The sequence below is a fragment of the Macaca fascicularis genome, chromosome 12 (assembly GCF_037993035.2).
Source record: "Macaca fascicularis isolate 582-1 chromosome 12, T2T-MFA8v1.1".
NCBI lineage: Eukaryota > Metazoa > Chordata > Mammalia > Primates > Cercopithecidae > Macaca > Macaca fascicularis.
In genome coordinates, this window is record NC_088386.1 from 78,683,790 (window position 1) to 78,706,008 (window position 22,219).

General features: G+C 37.2%; 1 protein-coding gene across 1 annotated transcript in view; it reads left to right on the forward strand.

The window, feature by feature from the left end:
• Positions 1-22,219, forward strand: part of NUP35 (nucleoporin 35) — a 36,275-nt gene that overhangs the window by 543 nt on the left and 13,513 nt on the right. The window contains exons 2-4 of the mRNA XM_005573661.4: positions 3,353-3,523; positions 5,551-5,678; positions 8,696-8,753. Of these exons, the coding sequence (XP_005573718.2) occupies positions 3,353-3,523; positions 5,551-5,678; positions 8,696-8,753 (357 nt within the window). The remainder of the gene's footprint in view (positions 1-3,352; positions 3,524-5,550; positions 5,679-8,695; positions 8,754-22,219) is intronic.

Below are 22,219 nucleotides of genomic sequence, written 5' to 3' on the forward strand. Positions count from 1 at the left end.
TACCTGTGCTTCTAGTTCCTGTTTTGACTCCTCCTCTCTCCCGGGCTTTGCAAAAGGAATCTTGTTATTAATGGAAGCTTGAATCGTGCAACGTTTAATCAACCAGGTGGTTGGTAGTCATTGAGATATTGGCCTTAATAGCAAGCTAGGAGTTCGCACGATATTTCCCGCCTTTATTTGGGGAAAGTGACTCTTAAGTATTGTAGGAGGTATTTTTCTCTAATAGGTCACGATCTGAATTTTTTAAAGATTCACTCCCATTATTTATTGCGGAGCCTCATTGAAATATGTCGTATTTGAAAAAAATCTACCAATGTAATAGCACGCGGATTCCTTTTTTTTTTCCTGCTGAGTTTTGCGACTTGTGAGAACCGTCGAAAATTTTAGAACGGAAAATAAACCGTCTTACTGTCATAGAGACTTACCTGAAAGTTAGGTTATAACTTTCTGAGCTTGGAAAAGAGAGCAAGTGAGATATATATATATATATATATATAGTGTAGAAAGAGTCTTTTTAGATTTGAAGGGTATATAATGCTTGCCATGTTTGGTGTAAAATAAGTTCCTTTTGAGAATAGAGTAACTTGAACTGCTTTAGTATGTCATAAAAAAACTAAATGCATAATGTCAATAATCTGCATTAAAATTTATGTACAAATGTCGTCTTGGTATTTATTTTTAATATATTTTAGAGATCAGAAAGCTCTTCATTTCCAGTTCCAAATTTTTCTATTGAACAAAAACATTTTGGAGTGCATATTTATTGGGGTTACAAATGTGAGTAAACCAATCCCTGTATATTGCCTTGCCAGAAATCTGACATTAGCCAGTATTAATGTGCAAGTTCACATTTTGCAGATATTCCAGGTGCCCACTGGTGTAGTAAAACTAAGGGTTGACTTCAACAAACTGTACTAGCTGAGTACGAATCTTTTAGGAGCACAGAATATGAAATGGAATTGAGGACATGCAGCATTTTTTCCTTAAGTTTGCTTTAAGTGAAATTTAGTCTGAAGGGTGGTTAGTGACAGTCCTGATTAAGAGCCCCTTGTGCCCTCCTTGCTGTCTGGTGCTTTCTTTTTTCTTTTCGTTCCTTCTTCCCTCTCTCCCTCCTCCCTCCCTCTCTTCCTCTTTTTTGACACAGGGTCTCGCCCTGTCCCCCGGGCTGGGCTGGAGTGCAGTTGTGCAATCTCAGCCCACTGCAACTTCCGCCTCCGCCTCCGGGCTCAAACAATCCTCCCACCTCAGCCTCCCAGTGGCGTGTGCCGCCACTCCCAGCTACTTTTTGTATTTTTGGTGGAGGCAAGGTTTCGCCCTTTTGTCCAGACTGGTCTGGAACTGAGCTTAAGCGATCCGCCCCCCTCGGCCTCCCAAAATCCTGGGATTACAGGCTTGAGGCTTCTACTGTGTCTATATGTATCCAGATATATCACAACTTTTCTTAAGCCAATTCTTACTTTATTTTGCTATAATTTTTTTTTTCTTTTAGGAGGGGAGTGAATGTAGTGGATGTTACCAAAAACTTTGCATTTAATATGGTATTCTAAATATCTGTTAGGAATATGCCTTTGTTTAGACTTTTGGTTTGATTTTAGTGGATATTCTTAGGAAATATTTCTGTAGTGCCATGTAACATAGTAACTAGCACTTTTTAAATGTAATTAGAGTTTTTTACACCTTGTTTTAGCATCTGCTTTATCCATTTATTGAATTTTTTTTTTTTTTGTCTTTTATACACTTGTATTGTTAATATCTAGGCCTAGTGTAATGGGAAATAAGAGGAAGAGTAAAGAGTTGGCAGCTTTTAGATATCAAGAAACAGATTTTTAAGGCTGTCTGGAAGTTAAGTAATAGTTAATAAAAAACATACAAATAACATAGCAAACATTTGACCCTTCTGGGTGCCATGAGTCACACTCAGGCTTGTCAGCTAGTTGAAAATTATTTTCATAAGCAGAGATTGCAAATTCTACATTTATACTTTCACTACTCAGTTTTTGCTATTATGAAATACTTGTAGAAAATAATAATTCGTATTTACTGAGCACTTAACTGTGTATCAGGTACCAGGTCAAGCTGTACTTGCTATAATTCTAACAAAAGCTCTGTTTCCGTTTTGCTGAAAGACCTTGAACGCACATCTTTGACTCCATAGCCCGTCGTTTTCCTTATTCTGCTATTTTGCTATGAAAATAGAATTATATAGCTCACTCATCTTCATAAGGGAAATAATATCTATAGATTGTGAGGATTTTGTATCAACAATTGTGAGAGGTTTCAGTTCTCTAAGTTGGCTTTATATTAGGGGAATATTTAGAGATGATTCTTTAATTTTTTTTTTTTTTTTTTTTTTTTTTTTAATAAAAAGGATGAGCTCTCACTGTGTTTCCCAGGCTGGTCTTGAATTCCTGAGCTCAAGTGATCCTCCTGCCTTGGCCTCCCAAAGTGCTAGGATTTCAGGCTTGAGTCAACACGCCCAGCTGTGATTATTCTTGACTTAAACTAATTATTAAGAAAAAAGTTACAAAAACAAGTTTTCAATTCTTTTCAACATGTTTCTGAGTTAGGGTGCTAGTTATCACTGTTATTTTGTAAGTGCTCTAATATATGCATGGTTACAGTTTTATCACAATAATGATGCACTTTTTATGGGGAAGAAAAAGAAACAATTTAGCAAGCTAAATGCGTTGTGTTTGATATTCTAAGACTTTGTATAAGTAGTGCAGCCTGTCCTTGTTTTCGGTTGTTACATAGTCCAAACTGATTCGGAAATGGAAAGAAGTTATTAGTGTGATTTTTAAATCCCTGAAATAATGTAAACAAAAATAGCTGTCACGGATTAATATTGTGCTGCCAGGCATGGTGGCTTCATGCTTTTAATCTCAGCACTTGGGGAGGCCAAGGCTGGTGGATCACCTGAGCTCAGGAGCTCCAGACCAGCCTGGGCAGCATGGTGAAACCCCATTTCTACAAAAAAAATACAAAAATTAGCTGGGCGTGGTAGTGCAGGCCTGTAGACTCAGCTACTGAGAGGCTGAGGAGGGAGGATCGCTTGAGTCTAGGAGGTAGAGGTTGCAGTGAACTGAGATTGCGCCACTGCAGTCCAGCCTGGTGACAGAGCGAGAGTCTGACTCTCAAAAAAAAAAAAAAAAAAAAAAAAAAAAAGTGAATACAAGATAACTTTACAAATTTCTAGAAATAATTTTTGTTGGCTTTTAAAATAATAACTTCAACTATAGTTCTATTATATCTAAAAGTTTTGATTAAACTTTCAAAATTATGGTAGATTCTTGCATGTATTTGTCAGATATTGTAACAGAAAAGTCTTTAATTTATGTTTTGATTCATGTAGGATCTGAACCAATGATGCTGGGTTCACCCACATCTCCAAAGCCAGGAGTTAATGCCCAGTTCTTACCTGGATTTTTAATGGGGGATTTGCCAGCTCCGGTGACTCCCCAACCTCGATCAATTAGTGGCCCTTCGGTAGGAGTAATGGAAATGAGATCACCTTTACTTGCAGGTAGGTGAATTGCTTAAAATAATTTTATAGACGTGCTGCATACAGGGATGTCCAATCTTTTGGCTTCCCTGGACCACATGGGAAGAAGAATTGACTTGGGCCACACATAAAATACAGTAACTCTAACAATAGCTGATGAGCTACAAAAAAAAAAAAAAAAAAAAAAAAAATGCAAAAAAAAAGTCATAATGTTTTAAGAAAGTTTAGCAATTTGTGTTGGGCCACATTCAAGGCCATCCTGGGCTTCATGTGGTATTCAAGCCACGGGTGGGACAAGCTTATGCTAGAATTTTAAAAAGTGTAATGGTGCAGCATTCACCCTCGTCAATACGTTCATTAATTTAAAAAAAATTAAGCAATGTGTCTATTATAAAGCAAAGCTTTTATTTTAAGGCTCTTGGAATAGAGATGTAAGCAGTATAAGCTATAATTTCTAGAGCCACTAAAATGTATTCTACGTTTAAAATTATTCATACGTCTAAAATTTATTCATTCTAAGATGCCATTGAATTGGCTTTTAAGTACCACTAGCAAAAATAACCCTAAATATGACATAATGCTAAGATGGCATTTTTTGTAAAATTTCTGTTTTGGAGATGTCAGAGTGTGGTGGGGGGAGAGTGCCTCATAGAGTTGATGAAATACCATCATTTAGCTTCAACTGAATTAATTTAAAGTAATTCATCTTAAGATACAAGCATAGGAAATGATTGGTCAAAAGAAATGTAACTTGAAGATGTAGATGTGAATTCTGCCTTTAGTCTTAGTGAATTGAGATTGTCACATATAGCATGTTTGAGGAAAGGACTGACTTTGCAAACTAGGGGGAGGTTTTATACACAGAATTTGTGATTGTCAGGGCAAAGTATTGTAAATGCAGCCTGTATTTATTGCAGAACTCCTTTAGCAAAGAAATATTTTAAAAAATGACTTCAAAGTTTTAACTGAGTAGTGAGAATTAGCTACGGAAGTGGTTGAATTCTAATTGTGAGCTAATATCCTTTAGTAGTTGTTCAAATGAAAACTCTTTTTACCTTAATTGCCCTTTAAAGTATTTTTGCTTTAAAATGGTTTATTATTATTTAGGATTTATCCAGGAGAATTATAAATTATATTTGAAATAATTCATTTAACATTAAACATTAAATTTCAAATGTGTTTTATTAGGGTAGCCAACATATATTGATTGCTTATGAGCCTGGCAGTATGCTAATCCTTATTTTGTCAATTTTAAAGGGTAGGTAACAGTATCCCCATTTTTAAAAAGAGGAAACTGAGGCTAAATGCAACAAATAATTTGCTGAAGCTCACTTGCTAGTGAGAGAGCGCTATAAACCTCAGGTTAGTCTTATTCCATAGACTGTGCTCTAAATAGCTCAAGCTATACTGTCCAAGCTTAGACATTAGTCTTACCAATGGCCTGGGCTGCATCACTCTTTGGCATTGCATGTTCTCTGATCGAAAAAGACATCTTTATGTCACAGAAGTTGTTCCTTTTATTACGTCTTTATTATGTACTTAAATATATTTCTACTGTGAGAAACATGAATGGGATGTACTTAATCTAGATAGACTCTACATTAGGGAATTATATTTATTCAGGAATCTACAGACTGGAGTTGTTTAGTACCTACTTTTAAGTGAGAAATGGGATCAAGTTTTGTATTTAAATGTTAAGCATTTTGTAGAGAGAGCAAAAGTTACATGTGTTTTCTGAAAACTAAGATTTTCATTAACTACTTACTCTGAATCCTTTTGTTCAAAGTGCAGTCTGTGGATTAGCAGCATTGGCATCACCTGGGAGCTTGTTAGAACTGTATAATCTCAGGCATCACCCTACACCTTCTGAATCAGAGTCTGAATTTTAACAAGGTTCCCAAGTGACTCTTCAGCTTATTAAAGTTTGAAAAGAACTAGGAGACAAGATTTTAAGTCAATATTTCAAAAATATAAAATTTTAAAAATCTTACCAAAAAGATAGAAGAATCCTTTCTTTTCTCACCTTTTTTTTTTTTTGTACACTGTAGGTGGGTCACCACCACAACCAGTTTTACCAGCTCATAAAGATAAAAGTGGCGCTCCACCAGTTAGAAGTATATATGATGACATTTCTAGCCCAGGACTTGGATCAACACCTTTAACTTCAAGAAGACAGGTAATATAAATACCATTTTGATCCACAGTGAACAACATCATGGTTTTATGTGACTGTTCAGTGAGAGTCAATACTTTGAAATGTTTCCCTGAGGTCTATTTTAATGTAACTGTGTTGCACAGAATAAGCATTAAACACATTTATCGTACAATCTACTTAAATTGTTGATGATGAACTGTACTTAACAGCGTAGAACTCTAGATTTTCTCTCATAGATAATTCTCAGGTTTTTATAGGTATGCCTTATCCACCTGCTCATACCTCCAATCTACTTAATATACATGTAGAATGTGATTATGGTTTAAATCTTTCTGATTGTTTAAGAAGTTTAATATTTAAAAATTATGTGAAAGAATAAATGAAAATTTAGAGTTTCATCTAGATCTAGGGCACTTGTCAGCTGAGAAGTAGTATAGACTTCTCTTTATTTTCTTCTGTTTTTTAAGGTCCCAACAGGGTCCTGCTCTGTTGCCCAGGCTAGAGTGCAGTGATGCAGTCATAACTCTGCAGCCTTGAACTCCTGGGTTCAAACAATCCTTCTGCCTCAACTGTCCTATTGGGATATAGGCACGTGCTGCTATGCCTGGCTAATTGTGTTATTTTTTGTAGAGATGAGGTCTTGCTGGCTTCAAGTGATCCTTGCACCTTGACCTCTCAAAGCGCTAGATTATAAGTGTGAGCCACTATGCCTGGCCAACTTTTCTTTTAAGTGGAAAATTTAGTAGCTTCATAGACACAAGTGTTGTTTCCTATTATTATTGTGCTTAGTAGGACAATCATAAACAAAGTTTATCAGTTAAGTTGATAAGTTCTTTATATAAACATATGTCTGCTGTTTGCTTTAGATATATGTTTTATGCTTTTCCCTGAATTGTATTTCGTGAAGTTAAGAGTTCAAGAATATTAAAAAGCTTTTTTCAGTAGATTCGTGCTATTTATAGGCTTGATATATCTGGCATACTAGGCTTACTTGTCAAGTAAAGCAAAATTCATTCACTGTGGTAAACAGATTACTGTTTCTTCCCAGCACTTCTAGACCTGCCTTCGTGTCTAACAGGAGCCACTAGCTAAGTGTGGCTATTGATACTAGAGATATAACTAGTCTCACTTGAGATATACTTTAAGTATAAAATACACACCAGAGTTTGAAGACTTAGAAAGAATGTAAGGTATCTTATTTTTTATGTTGATTACATATTGAAATGAGAATGTTTTGGATGTGTTGGGCTAAATAAACCATTACTAAATTTCACCTGTTTGTACTTTTTAAATGTACCTACTAGAAATGGTAAAATTACATGTATGGCATTTGTTGTTCCTAATGGACAGATATTCTGGTCTGGGATGGTTTTCTAAAGGTTGGTAAGTAAAGCTTATGTTTAGTTTGGTATGAAGGCTGGGCATGTTGGTGCACACCTGTAATCCCAGCACTTTGGGAGGCTGAGGTGGGCGGATTGCTTGATTTTTATGTATTTTTATCATTTTTATTATTATTATTTTTTGAGACAGGGTCTTGCTGTATCACCCAGACTAGATTGCAGTGGAATGCTCATGCCGCACTGTAGCCTTGACCTCCTGGGCTCAAGTGATCCTCCCACCTCTGCTCCTTAGTAGCAGGGACTACACACGTGCACCACCATGCCTGGCTAATTTTTGTATTTTTTGTAGAGATGGGATTTGTCCTGTTGCCCAGGCTGGTCTTGAACTCCTGAGCTCAAGTAATCCACCTTCCTTGGCCTCCCAAAGTGCTGGGATTACAAGTGTGAGCCCCTGTGCTGGGCTTTGGGCAGATCACTTGAGCCCATGAGTTTGAGATCAGCCTGGGCTACATGGCGAAACTCTGTGTCTACTAAACATACAAAAAAAAAAAAAAAAAAATTGACTGGGTGTGGTGGTGTGTACCTATAGTCCCAGCTACTCAGAAAGCTGAGGTGGGATGATTACTTGAGCCTGGGAAGCTCAGGCTACAATGGGCTGTGATTGTGTTACTGCACTCAACCTGCGTGACAGAGTGAGACCCTGTCTCAAAAATAAATAAAATAATAAAAATTTAAAAATTGTTTGTTACAAGAACCACTGGCTTCTAAATTTGTGCAAGTTTTCGTTGCTTCTCTGATGATATAGGCAAAGGCTTGCAGATACTGCTGTATTCAAAATGCTTGAAAGACTCATGGGTCATAATTTATAGAGAATGTTTTTGATTTGAAAGTTGGTAAGAATATCATTGCTAGATTAGAGCCCAAATTAGTTATGCCCCCTGGAATTTGCTCAACCTTTTTCTAATCATGAAAGAATTGGCATTAATAATTGAAGAATACATTTTATATCTCTCCCAACATTCTCTCAGCATTTAGTTCTGGTTGCTAGATGAAGCTATTTGAGATTTCCTTAGTTTAATTAGAATCTGTTTTTAAAAATATTGAGTTCTAGGTAGAGTCTGTTCTCATTTATTGTTTGAATATCGTCTTTGTTTTAGAAGGATTTTTAACTGTTTTAATCCTTAATTATATTTAAAGGGACTAAAATGGATAATTTACCAGTTTTGGAACGTTCTACCGGTAGTGGTAGGGATATGCTGTCTATTATTGTTTAGACTGATTTGAATCTAGAGTATTTCATGGTTTCTAAGTATCTGTTGAAAATCATATTCTGTCATCCTTCTGTTTTTCTGTATGAACTTGGTCATTTTAAAAATTACCATTATCTCTGTTATTTCAAATATTGCACTTTAGAAACTAAAAACAGATAGTTACCATGTCACCTTTTATAGAAGATAATGTCTTTTTTTTTTTTTAAACATGACTTTTCTTATTTTAACAAATACTAAGGGGTCTAGTATATTTTAGGTTAATACTGTTTAACTTACGGAAAAAAAGAGTGCCTTTGTACTTTGATCTAATTAGAGGCATCTCTAGCACCTGGTAAAAGTTCAGTTATCTGTTGAATGAAGCCTTTTAACGCTTACTGTATTTGTGTTTTGCATTTTTACCATAACACTTTCTTCTGTTTTTGCGTAGCCAAACATTTCAGTAATGCAGAGTCCTCTTGTTGGAGTTACATCTACCCCTGGAACAGGTAAGTGATTTTTTCTTTCTTTCTTTTTTTTTTTAAGACAGGGTCTGGCTCTGCTACCCATGCTGGAGTGCAGTGGTGTAATCATGGAGTAAACAACTCTAACACCAAAGATTTCTCTGTTCGTCGAATGAAGATATGTTTGTTGGTAATTGCCAAAATTCTTTGTTTTATATTTCAAACCTGGGGATTTTCCGAAATCTCTATAACTTCTTTCAGGAAGGAAATACTTTGTATATTGATTATTTTCTGAATCAAATCACCCCAAAGGCATGATGGGTGAATATTCAGAATGTCTTTTTAAGAAATTGTATACTTAATAGATGTTTGAAGTGTCTCCTTAGTTATTAAAATTTGTCAACAAAAAAGCCGTTGCAATTGGGATGAAAAGGAATAGTTAAGACACTGAATAATAAAGGTGTTTTGAGAGATGTTAATGCATAGTTATAAATCTAAATGCTGTTGAATAGAAGCAACCACTGATTATATACCTAGTTTTTCTTTAAGATTAATGGCTTTTTAATCATCATCATTATCCTTAGCACAGTTCTTCATATATAGTCATATGTGTATAATCCCATCAAATGTTTATTCGGCAAATATTTGAGCACCTAACTGTACTCTGGGAAATAGTAGACGAAATAGATACTCCCGGCCTTTATGGAACTTACATTTCTTTGCAGAATTTACATTTATAAACAAAACAAGTAAATTATAAAATTTGTTAGAAGGTATTGCATTTTGTGGAGGAAAAAGATTAAGCAGCAAAGTGGGGAAAGGGGTGGAGACTTAGAGATTTAAATAGGGTAATGTATTAGTTTTCTATTGCTGCCATAACAAACTACTGCAAACATAAAAGTGGCTTAAACAATACAAATTCATTATCTTTCATTTCTGGAGGTCAGAAGTTTGAAATGGGTCTTGGTGGGCTAAAATCTAGACATTGGTAGGGCTGTGTTCATTTATGGAGGTTCTAGACAATAATCTTTTTTTTTTTTTTTTTTTTGAGATGGAGTCTTGCTCTGTCACCCAGGTTAGAGTGCAGTGGCACGATCTCGGCTCACTGCAACCTCTGCCTCCTGGGTTCAAGCGATTCTCCTGCCTCAGCTTCCTGAGTAGCTGGGATTATAGGCACCCACCACTGTTCCCGCTAATTTTTTTTTTTTTTTTTGTATTTTTAGTAGAGATGGGGTTTCACCATATTGGCTAGGCTGGTCTCGAACTCCTGACCTTGTGATCCACCTGCCTCGGCCTCCCAAAGTGCTGGGATGACAGGCCTGAGCCACCGCATCTGGCCAGCAATAATCTATTTTCTTGCCTTTTCCATTTCTGGAGGCTGCTTATGTTTCTTGTTTGTGGTTCCCTTCCTCCCTCTTCATAGTCAGCAACTTTGTAACTCTGACCGTTCTTCTGTAGTCACATCATCCTCTCTCTTTTAAAGACCCCTGTGAATACATTGGGCCCTTCTAGGTAATGTAGTATAATCTTCGTATTTTAAGGTCAGTTGATTAGCAGCCTTAATTTCACCTGCAACCTTAATTCCCCTTTGCCATGTAATGTAACATTCACAGGTTCCAGGGATTAGATCATGGACATCATTTGGGGACCTACCCAGATTATTCCACCTACCACTGATAGTTACAGGACAAGTAAACTTTACTCAAAAGTCTGTAAGTGAGGGAAGTAGGGAATAGTATTCTAGATGGAGGTAACAGCAGACACAAGGGTCCTGAGGTGGGAGTGTGTCTGGGGTGTTCAAGGAAGAATAAGGGGACAGTATGACTGAAATGGAGTAAGTGAGGGGGAGAATAGTAGAAAATGAGGTCAGAGAGGAGAGGTAATGGGGGCAGATGTATTACAGGGCCTTGTAGGTTATTGTCACAATTGGTCTTTACCCAGAAAAGGTGGAAGACAATAAGGATGAGACTGTTGCTGGATACAACTAGTTTGGGAGTAAAAATTAGCCTAGAAGCAAGGAGACAAGTTAGGAGGCTACTTGTAGCAATCTAGGTGAGAGATGATAGTGATAGAAAAAGAAGGCAGGCAAGAAGGAAAAGAATACAGTAACAGAAAGATGGAACATTAGAAACAATAGCAAGACAGTAGATTTTAAACTAAGAAATCAGGCATGTGCCTGTAGTTCCAGCTACTCAGAAGGTTGAGGCAGGAGGATTGCTGGAGCCCAGGAATTCGAGGTTGCAGTGAGCTGATTTTGTCACTGCACTCCAGCCTGGGTGACAGAGCAAGACCCTATCTAAAAAAAAAAGTAAATAAAATTAAAAAAAAAAAAAAAGCAAAACTAACCAAATTAACAATTATGTAAAATGTATTAAACACTCTGGTTAAGGCAGATGTTGTCAGAATAAATAACAAAGGAACACCCAATACGAATTGGATCCTTTGAATCCTGCAAGTCTGAATTTCTTCAGGCAGTCTGTGAGCACTCATTGGCCATGTCTTTAAAGTCTACATTTCTAGTAACAGGTTGTTCAAGGAAACTTAGTCATTTTCTATCACGATGCTCAGAATTCTTCCAGCCTCTACCGACTGCCTGATTTCTAAATCCGTTTCCACTTTTTTAGCTGTGTGTTAACAGCAGCACCTGACTTGTCCCAACAATCTGTACTAGTTTGCTGTAGTTGCCATAAGAAGTTACTACAAACTTAGTAGTTTAAAACAACACATGTATTATCTTCTAGTTTCTAGAGATCAGATATCTGGGTCGTTGCTTAGAGCTCAGGTGTCAACAGGGCTGTGTTTCTCTCTGGAGGCTTTGGGTGTGAATCTGTTTCCAGGCTCTTTCAGGTTGTTGGCAGAATTTAGTTCCGTGTGGTTATAGGAATGAATGAGGTCCCTCTCCTTGCTGACTGTTACCTTAAAGTTCTTAACTTCTAGAGGCTGCCCTCACTCCTTGGCTCATGGCTCTCCATCTTCCATCTTCAGATATCAAACATCTAGAATGTCACCCTAATCTTTTCAGCTACATAACTGAGGTTGAATGTCTAGGAAAATTAGTTCTGAACAGCCTTAAGCTGATCAAACTGTAACAAATAGGTGGATGATGATGCTTTGTTACACACAGAAATAGTGACTATTCAGTTATTTGAGTCATGCCAGGTACCACTGGTTCACGTCTGTAATCCTGAGGCAAGCGGATCACTTGAGTCCAGGAGTTTTGAGACCAGCCCGGGCAACATAGTGAGATGCCTGTCTGTACAAAAAAATTAAAAAATAAGCCTGGCATGGTGGCACACACCTGTAGTCCCAACTACCTCGGAGGCTGGGGTTAAGAAGATCACTTGAGCCTGGGAAGTCGAGGCTGTAGTGAGCAGTGATCACACCACTGCATTCCAACCAGGGTGATAAGAGTGAGACCTTGTTTCAAATAAATAAAATAATTGAGTCAGTAAGTGATCCCAGGGACATTGAAAATCCAAAAACAGGGCTAGGTGTGGCATGATGGCACATGCCTATAATTCCAGTACTATGGGAGGTCAAGGTGGGAAGACTGTTTGACCCTGGGAGTTTAAGGCTGCAGGCAGCTATGATTGCACCACTGCACTCCAGCCTGGGTGACAGTGAGACCTCAAAAAAAAAAAAAAAGCAAAAACACATAATGTTAAGTAATGTTTTACATTTTAGCGTCTCTCTTAGTTGACTGAAAAGTGTACATTTTAATTTTCTTAACTGTTGTCAAGTGGAAAAGCACAGGATTAATGTTAATATCTTTTTGTTAACTTATTTTTTTTCTAATATAGTGACTTCTGTGAGGTTTTGTAATTGTGGAAACTATATGTGAAAATACAAGAGCTGTGATAGGAAAAATAGCTATCATGAATTGGCCACTGGGAGCCACTGCTGCTTCTACTTTGAGTTTAAGGAATTTGCATATAGAAAGTCTTAATAGGACATAAGTTAACAAGAATATTTTTGAAAAGATGACAAGGTGTGGAGACCTATCATCCATGGCCAATGATAGGCAAGAAATAGGAAAAGGGAATTGATAAGAAAATTGAGGGGAAAACCTAGAATTTTTCATTTAGAGCTTTTTTTTTTTTTTTTTTTTTTTTTTTTAGCTCCTGTATTTACTGTTAAGTGCAGTTTTTTTGGATGATTAGTAAATCTTAGCCTTCTGAGATTGGCAACTTTTATAAAGAGATGTCATGGGATGTAATGGCATGACTGCCATTTTATGCTTAGGGTTTTTTTGCATCCAATAAGGAGGTTGGTGGGTTTTTATTTTTTTTTGTTAAACATTCTGTAACTGATGTTAAGATCTTTTTTAGAATATTATTTCTGGTGCAGGAAAACATTGGTCATAAGTCAAAATAGGAAATCTGGATTAAAGAATATAAGAAACTCTTAGTCATGGTGTATTACTGCCCCGGTAAAGAACATTGAATGTGTTTGCTCTGCTTGCTCCATCCTCATCCCTCAATATTTTTTTCTGCCGCTGTTGAAGTTTTCTTCTGCTTTTCTTCTTTCTTTATATTTTTTATTTATTTTTTTCTTGAGAAGTTCTTTCACTTATATATTAGCTCTCTTCCAAAATGGTGGGTCACTAGTTAATTAACTAGAATCATTATTTGTGTTAGCATATTGTTAAGGGGTTAAGTGTGATATTAAGTGATAATAGCATTTTATGGCTGCTTTTGTTGATGGAAGGACCTCAGAGTTTTGATAGTGTTTCTGGAAGTGGGGGCCAAAAGTGACTCTTTGTTTTCTGGTTTGGGTTAGGTACTCCTAACATGTGCTCCTTTTAAAGTTCTCTCTGCTTGGCTCTCTTCTGTCTTTATTACTTGATTATGAACTCCTTCAGGACAGAGACTTCCTGTGTCTTCAGTGTTTACCCATCTCAGAGCTGGGTGCAAAGGGCCTAACATTAATCCTGTGCTTTTCCACTTGACATCATTAAGAAAATTAAAACGTATGCTTTTCAGTCAACTAATAGAGCTGCTAAAATGTAAAACATTACTTAACGTTATGTTTTTGCATTTCTTTATTTTTTTTGAGAAAAGATCTCGCTGTCACCCAGGCTGGAGTGCAGTGGTGCAATCATAGGTCCCTGCAGCCTTTAACTCCCAGGCTCAAGCAGTCCTCCCACCTTGACCTCCCATAGTACTGGAATTTTAGGCGTGTGCCACCATGCCATACCCAGCCCTTTGTACATGTTTGTTGACTGAATATATTGATGGATATAAGCTGTAGAGAGTCGAATGGTGGCCTCCATACAATATGTCCACATCCTAATCACTGGAACCTGTGACTGTTAACTTATATATGATTGCATTAAGGATTTTCAGAGGGGAGACTCTGAAGGAGAGTGTAAAGAGTTAGGGAGGGAAGGGGAGGGAATCCTGGATTGCCTGGATGGCTCCTAAACCCAGTCACAAGGGTCCTTGTAGGTACGAGGTGGAAAGAAATTTGAAACAGAAGAGGAAGAGAAACAGAGAGGAGAGAGAAGGTGATGTTCATAAGGGGGCAGAGGTTAGAGTGTTGTTTCCAAAGCATGCCGTAAGTCACCAGAAGATGGAGGAAGCAAGCAGTGGATCCTTCCTTAGAGTCTCCAGCAGGCATGCCACCTTGCCAACAACATAATTTGGGACTTCGGGCCTCCAGAACTTGTGAGAGAATAAATTTCTGTTTTAATCTATCCAGTTTGTGGTAATTTGTTACAGCAGCCACAGGTAACTAATATATGTAAATATTGTTTCAAGACAATGACGTTCCAACACCAGTATCTACTACCAAATAAGAGGATTGGAGTATTTGCATCCAACTTGGCAAGGCATTTTTCTTTAATAATACCAAATAAACACTATCCTTATTCTAGACTATGTAGGTTCTTATTGCTGCTGAACCATATTATCACAAATTAATGGCTTAAAACAACACGAATGTATTGTGTTACAGTTGGGGAGATCAGAAGTCTGAAGTAGGCCTCAGTGGACTAAAATCAAGATGTTAGCAGGACTGCATTCCTTTCTGGAGGCTCTAGAGGATAATTTTTTTTTTTCTTTTCCAACTTCTGGAGGCTGCCCACATTCTTTGACTTGTGTCCCCCTACCATCTTCAGAGCCAGCAGTGTTTCTACATCATTCTTTTCCTTTCCTCTTCCCTCTTTAAGACCTTGTTGGTTATATTGGGCCTTTTTGGATAATCTAGGATAATCTTATTTTTGATAGTCACCAAAATTTTATTTACTCTCATGTCAGATTAGGCTACCATTGAGTGGTTTCTAGTTACGGTGGTGGCAATATTTATGTTTTAGTCAAAATAATAAATTCAGATAGTTTTAGAAAATTAAATAGAGCTTACTGTAATCCCAGCACTTTGGGAGGCCAAGGTGGGTGGATCACCTGAGGTCAGGAGTTGAAGATCAGCTTGGCCAACATGGTGAAACCCCATCTCTACTAAAACTACAAAAAATTAGCCAGGCATGGTGGTGGGTGCCTGTAATCCCAGCCACTCAGGAGGCTGAGGCAGGAGAATCGCTTGAACTGGGGAGGTGGAAGTGGCAGTGAACCAAGATTGCACCACTGAACTCCAGCCTGGGCAACAAGAGCAAAACTCTATCTCAAAAAAAAGAAAAAAAAAAAAAAAGAAAATTAAATAGAACTTAAATACTTATAACAAAATGCAATAATCTTTAACCTTATTTTGAACTAGCCAGTCCAGATCTTAGAGCTGTTCTTTTTGGAATTTACTTTCATGTCCAAATGAGATGCTAGATTAGTTTACTCTTGCTGTTATAACAAATTACCACAAATGTAGTGACTTAAAACACTTTATGTTCATTCTCTTAGAGTTTTGGAAGTCAGAAATCCAAAATCAGTTTCACTGGGCTAAAGTCAAGGTGTTGATAGGATTACCTCTGGAGATTCTATGGACAATCAGCTTCCTTGTTTTTTTTAAGCATCTAGTTGGATTCTTGTTTATGCCTTTTTCCTCCATCTTCAAAGCATGTCATTCCAATCCCTGCTTCCATAATCACATAATCTTCTCCGAAGTAAAATCTCCTTCTACTTCCCTCTTGTAAGGATACTTGTGGTTACATATAGGGCCCACCTGGATAATCTCCCCATCTTGGGATCTGTAATCGCATCTGCAAGATCCCTTTTGCCACATAGATAGCATTCGCAGATTTCAGGGATTAGGATTTTGTTATCTTGGAGGGTTATTATTTAGCCAGCCACATATCATCATATTGCTAATTCTTAATTTTCAGTTTTTAATTTTGCTGTATTTCTCTTAAAGTAATTGAAGATACTGTATTTTCCCCTCATATTATCTGAATATAGTTATATCTAATTTTATTCCTTTGTCAGTGTTTGTATTGTGACTATGTAAATACTGCTCAGTGCTGAACCAATTAATACTGTTCTTTCTGTAAAACTCTTGATTCTCCAATAGCTAATAATTGTATTTTTTTTCTATGTGCCATTTGTTCCCTTTATTTTAAGCAAACATTCTGTTGCTATGGTATACACCTATTTTAGTACACTCATTTTTCAAGCACATTTTTCTTTGTTTTAAACTGAGAATTTCTCTCTCTTAGCCTCTGTCTTGATTTCTTGTTTTGGCATGGTGTATGACTGTCATCCTAGGACTTGCAAGTTTCTAGCATCGAGTTCTTTTTCCTAGAAAGCATCCCTTCCTCTTTATGTCCTGGTTTTGGTGAAGAATATATTTGAGTAGCTTTCTAAAAAAGCTTGCTTAGGAAGTAAAAATCTAAGACCTCATGTCAGAAATGCTTTATTTTCAGTCTTCACACTTGACTGATAGCGTAGGTTGGTAGGTTGGAATTTTGGAGGCATCATTCCATTGTCTTCTGCCTTCCAGTGTTCTGTGGAAGCCATTTGTGGTGATGATTCCTGAGTATTTCTGTGTGACCTGTTTTCCAAAATTTATGGTATCTCTATGGTTGGTATTCTCAGTTTCACAAATGTGACTAGGTGTAGAGCTTTTTAAATTGTTTTTCTGGGGAATTGATGGATCCTTGGCATCAAGAAGCTTATATTCTTCAGTTCTGAGAAACTTCCCTGTATTATTTGCTTGACAATTGCTTTCTCTCTGCTTTCTGTGTTCCCTTTTTTGGAATTATTTCTGTTTGTGTGTTGCATTACTGCAGAGATTTCTAATTATTTCTTCCCTTTTATGTTATCATTTATATCTGTATGCTACTTTCTGAGAGATTTTCTCAAATGGTGTGTGTGTGTGTGTGTGTGTGTGTGTGTGTGTGTGTGTGTGTGTTTTGGCTTTTTTTTTTTGTTTTGAGATGGAGTTGCCCAGGCTGGAGTGCAGTGATGCAATCTCTGCTCACTGCAACCTGCCTCCCAGGTTCAAGTGATTCTCCTCCTCAGCTTCCCAAGTAGCTGGGACTACAGATGGTGCGCCACCATTCCGGGCTGATTTTTTGTATTTTTAGTAGAGACAGGGTTTCACCATGTTGGCCAGGCTGGTCTCGAACTCCTGACCTCAAGTGATCCACCTTCATCAGCCTCCCAAAGTGCTGGGACTACAGGTGTGAGCCACCGTGCCCCACCATCTCAATCAGTTTTTTATTTTCTCTGTCATTTTAATTCCGGGAACATTTTTGTTGTTATTCTTTGAATATACTTAGAAATACAGCATTCTGTTCTTTCATAGGTAAAATGTCCTAGCAGTGAGGTTAATAGCAGTCTTTTTTATTCCTGCTCTTACTGTCTCGTCTCTTCTAGTTATTGGTTTTTTTTTTTTTTTTTTTTTTTTTTTAACCCCTCTGTCATTGCTGGTGAGCAAATATTTATCAAATGAGGCACTAGAAAGCTACTTGGAATAACTGTGTGTATAGGGTTCAGTATTGGCAGCAGGGTAGAATTGATGGAGAGAAGCTGTTTTGTATCTTACTGGGCTTCACCTTTAAGTGTTCACAAAGAAGAATCTTTTAATAGCCTTATTGCCTAAGCTGGTGTTCTGAATCTAGGCAGGGGCAAGTCTCCTTTTCAGTGTGCAGATTTTCACTTAATCTCATTACAGTTGTCTTCTGCTGTCAGACTCATTGAGTTTTGAGCTGTTTAGGTTCCTTTTCTCCAGAGACAAACTCTTTGGTCTTTGAGGGTGGATTGGGAAAGTGACAGTTATCTGGCTGCCTGGGATAAGGAGAGGCCTGGCCTCTAAGCCCTTATTATATACTTTACACTAGTTTTCCTTAAGTTCAGCCAGGAGTTTTCCACAGTATCATTGTCCCCAAAACCTGAAACTTTTTTAGAGTGTCTGTCATTAGGTGTTTGCAAGGGATTACAAGTGAATACAGGGTTCAGTTCACTATGCTTGATTGAACATTATACCCACTGTTCAGTACGCTTTTTGGGTACAATGTGTGTGCCATACTACAAAGTCTGATTAAATAGTCCTTATAAGATTATCCTTACTTCAGATACTAGCTGTTAAGTTTGAAACGATCACTTTAGACCAACTGTCTATAAAGTAAGAGATTCCCAAGGCTGCTTGTAATGTTTGGTAGTTTACTAGAAAGACTCACAGCCCCACTGAAAGTGCTGTACTCATGGTTACAGTTTTATTACAGCAAAAAGAAACAAAGTAGAGCCAGCCAAAGGAAGAGACATAGGGCGAAGTTGGAAAGGGTTCCAAATGTGAAGGGAGATGTGTTATCCTCCCATTGTCAATGTATAGCAATATACATGGAGTACTACCAACGAGGGAAGCTCACTGGAGCGTCTATGTTCACAGTTTTTATTGGAGTTTCATTACGTGGGCATGATTGAATTATCAATCAAATGGTTGAGTTGAATCTCCAGTCTTCCTCCTCTCATTGAGCAGAGACCAAATCCCTTAGTACATTTTGTGCTACTTTGTTTCATGCTAAGAAGTTAACACTGCCAGAAACCTCTTTTTTTCTAAGTTTCATTTGGCTTATATCTGTTTAAAATTTACTTATCTTTTAATCTCTTTTGTTTTCATTTAGGTTAGTGGTCTATTTTGAAATAATTGAATCTTTCTTTAATTGAAGACATTGTCATAAAGGGTAATAAGGTCTTTTGCCCTCTGCTTTAATCCAGTTTTAGGAAGAATGTTTGGATAGTGATTTACTCAGGGAGACACATTACACTCCGATTTGATGTGGTTTGATAGGCATACTTTATTTTCATCTTATAAAGCATGGCGTGTGGGCACCAGAAGTCTGATTGAAAGGAAGTAAAATCAGTGGAGCAATTAAACATTAACTAGGTGGGGGGCAATTATGCTAAAGTTATGTAAATAGTTTTAGATTATGTATAAGTAATTATGTTACTCAGAGTAGTTGACAGGGCAAAAATTAGATTGCTTATTCGTTTGAGACTTATTTTTGATTTTATTTTTAAAGGTTGTAATGGTTGTCATAATTTGAACCTTCATTTAATTTCTTGCTTGAAGGTTATTACATGATGTAGCATAACTAAATGTTATCTTAATGGTAATGCATATAGACCATAGAAAATTTGGATTGGCTTCAGATTAAATGCCTTTTACTGTCTTTGGTTTGTTAATGCAATCTTTGTAGTAACTAAAATTAGTTAAGAGTATCTTTTGTATAAATATATGCTTTTGCTTACTTAGTAAAGCAATAGTTGGTAACTTAGTTGATAAGCAGATTCTTAAAAATATATCTCTTGTCAAAGTGGGATGTTTCATTTTAAATTAGCCTTATTCTAGAAATATATTGAATAGGTTGAGTATCCCTTATCAGAACTGCTTTGGACCAGAAGAGTTTCAGATTTTGGAATATTTGCATTATACTTATCAGTTGAGCGTTGAAAATCTGAAATTTCCTTTGAGTGTTATGCTCGTGCTCCAAAAGTTACAGGTTTTGGAACATTTTGGATTTTGTATTTACAGATTTTGGATACTCAGCCTATACGTATTAAATGCTTCTGTGGCGATGAGGGAAATAAATTGTTAAATGTATTATAGGATGATGTACTTTAGTATTCCTGCACATCTACCCCGTACATTTGTACAAATAAAAAAAAAACTGTCCCGTATAGTTGAAGATTACCTGAAAGAAAATTTTTAAAAAGGTTTAACAAATATTACTTAGTTATTATGTTTATAATGAACCTGTAACACAAGACTTAGGTGTTACTCCAAAAATAAAATGCGACAATAGACAAGAACTTAAAAAAGTTAACTGTTGTTAGTAATATATAACTTCAATTACAGCACAAATGTTAATTTATAAAGTCAAATCTAAAAGACTTCTAGGAATGATGTCCATGTCTTGCCTCCAAATGATATCAAAACAAAACTACAGCCTGGACAGGATCAAAAGAGTTGTCAAGTAAAAGCTATAATGCAATAATATCATTCTAACTGAAGAGAAAAAAATATAATCACTTAAGAATTTCAAAAGTCTGCTGGGCATGGTAGCTCACGCTTGTAATTCCAGCACTTTGGGAGACCAAGGCGGGCAGATCACCTGACGTGAGGAGTTTGAGACCAGCCTGGCCAACCTGGTGAAACCTCGTCTCTACTAAAAATACAAAAATTAACTGGCTGTGGTGGCGCACACCTGTAATCCCAGCTACTCCAGAAGCAGAGACAGGAGAAACCCTTGAACCCAGGAGGCGGAGGTTGCAGTGGGCTATGATTGCACCACTACACTCCAGCCTGGGCAACAGAGCAAGACTCTGTCGCAAAAAAAAAAGTGTTTCAAAAATCTTACCTCTTTAGGGTTGCTAAACAATTTGAGTTCCTAGACTGCTTTGAATTCAAAGTTAGAAACTAGAACTAATCTAATTTAACCTATTAATGTAAACTTTCCTCTAGGAAAAATATGTTTCAGATCACCTCACATCTATTAAGCTTATTAAATAATCTATTTTATCCAGAACGCTATTCTATACCTTACTAGACAACAAGATGTTCAAATAGTAGTGCTATTTTGAGTTCTACAAATCTCCAAACCGCTTTCTGCTGGGGCTGCACTAATTTACACTCCCACCAACAGCATATAAGGGTTCCCTCTGCAGCCTCACCAACATTCTTACATTCTTTTTTTTTTTTTTTTTTTTTTTTTTTTTTTGAGACGGAGTCTCGCTTTGTCGCCCAAACTGGCGTGCGGTGGCCGGATCTCAGCTCACTGCAAGCTCCGCCTTTCAGGTTCACGCCATTCTCCTGCCTCAGCCTCCTGAGTAGCTGGGACTACAGGCACCCGCCACCTCGCCCGGCTAGTTTTTTTTTTTGTATTTTTTAGTAGAGACGGGGTTTCACCGTGTTAGCCAGGATGGTCTTGGTCTCCTGACCTTGTGATCCGCCCGTCTCAGCCTCCCAAAGTGCTGGGATTACAGGCTTGAGCCACCACGCCCGGCCTACGTTCTTATTTTTTGATTTTTTTTTTTTTTTTTTTTTTGAGATGGAATCTCACTGTCACCCAGGCTGGAGTGAAGTGGCACGATCTCGGCTCACTGCAACCTCTGCTCCCTGGGTTCGAGTGATTTTCTTGTCTCAGTTTCCCAAGTAGCTGGGACTACAGGCGCCCGCCACCATGCCCAGCTAGTTTTTGTGTTTTTAGTAGAGATGGGGTTTCGCCATGTTGGCCAGGCTTGTCCCGAACTCTTGACCTCAGGCAATCCAAATGACTTGGCCTCCCAAAGTGCTAGGATTACAGGTGTGAGCCACTGGGCTTGGCCTATTTTTTGACTTTTTAATAGTAACCATTTTGATTGGTGTGAGATAGTATCACATTGTGGTTTTGATTTGCAGTCTCTCTGATTAGTGACATTGAACATTTTTTTATGTTTGTTGGTCACCTGCATATCTTCTTCTGAGAAATGCCTGCTCATGTCCTTTGCCCATTTTTTAATGTGTTTTTTTCTTGTTAATTTAAGTTCCTTACAGATTCCTTTGTTGGATGCATACTTTGAACATATTTTCTCCTATTCTGTAGGTTGTTTATTCTTTTGATAGTTTCTTTTGTGTGCGGAAAGTCATTAGTTTAATGAGGTCCAACTTGTCAATCTTTGTTTTTGTCGTATTTGCTTTTGCAATGTTAGTTATAAAGTCTTTGCCTAGGCCAATGATGCTGCTGGCTTTGTTCTTTTTGCTTAGGATTGCTTTGGCTATTTGGGCTCTTCTTGCTTCTCTGTGAATTTTAGAGTAGTTTTTTATAATTCTGTGAAAAATGATGTTGGTTATTTGATTGAAAATGTGTTGAATTCCTTTGGGCAATATGGTCATTTTAATGATATTGATTCTTCTAATCTATGAGCATGGAATGTTGTTCCATTTGTGTCATCTGTGATTTCTTTCATCAGTGCTTTGGAGTTCTCCTTGTAGAGATTTTTCACCTCCTGGGGTAGATGTATTCCTAAGTATTTTAATTTTTTTTTTTGTATGTGGCTATTGTAAATGGGATTACATTTTTGATTTAGTTCTCAGCTTGAATGTTATTGCCATATATAAATGCTACTGATTTTTGTGAATACTTT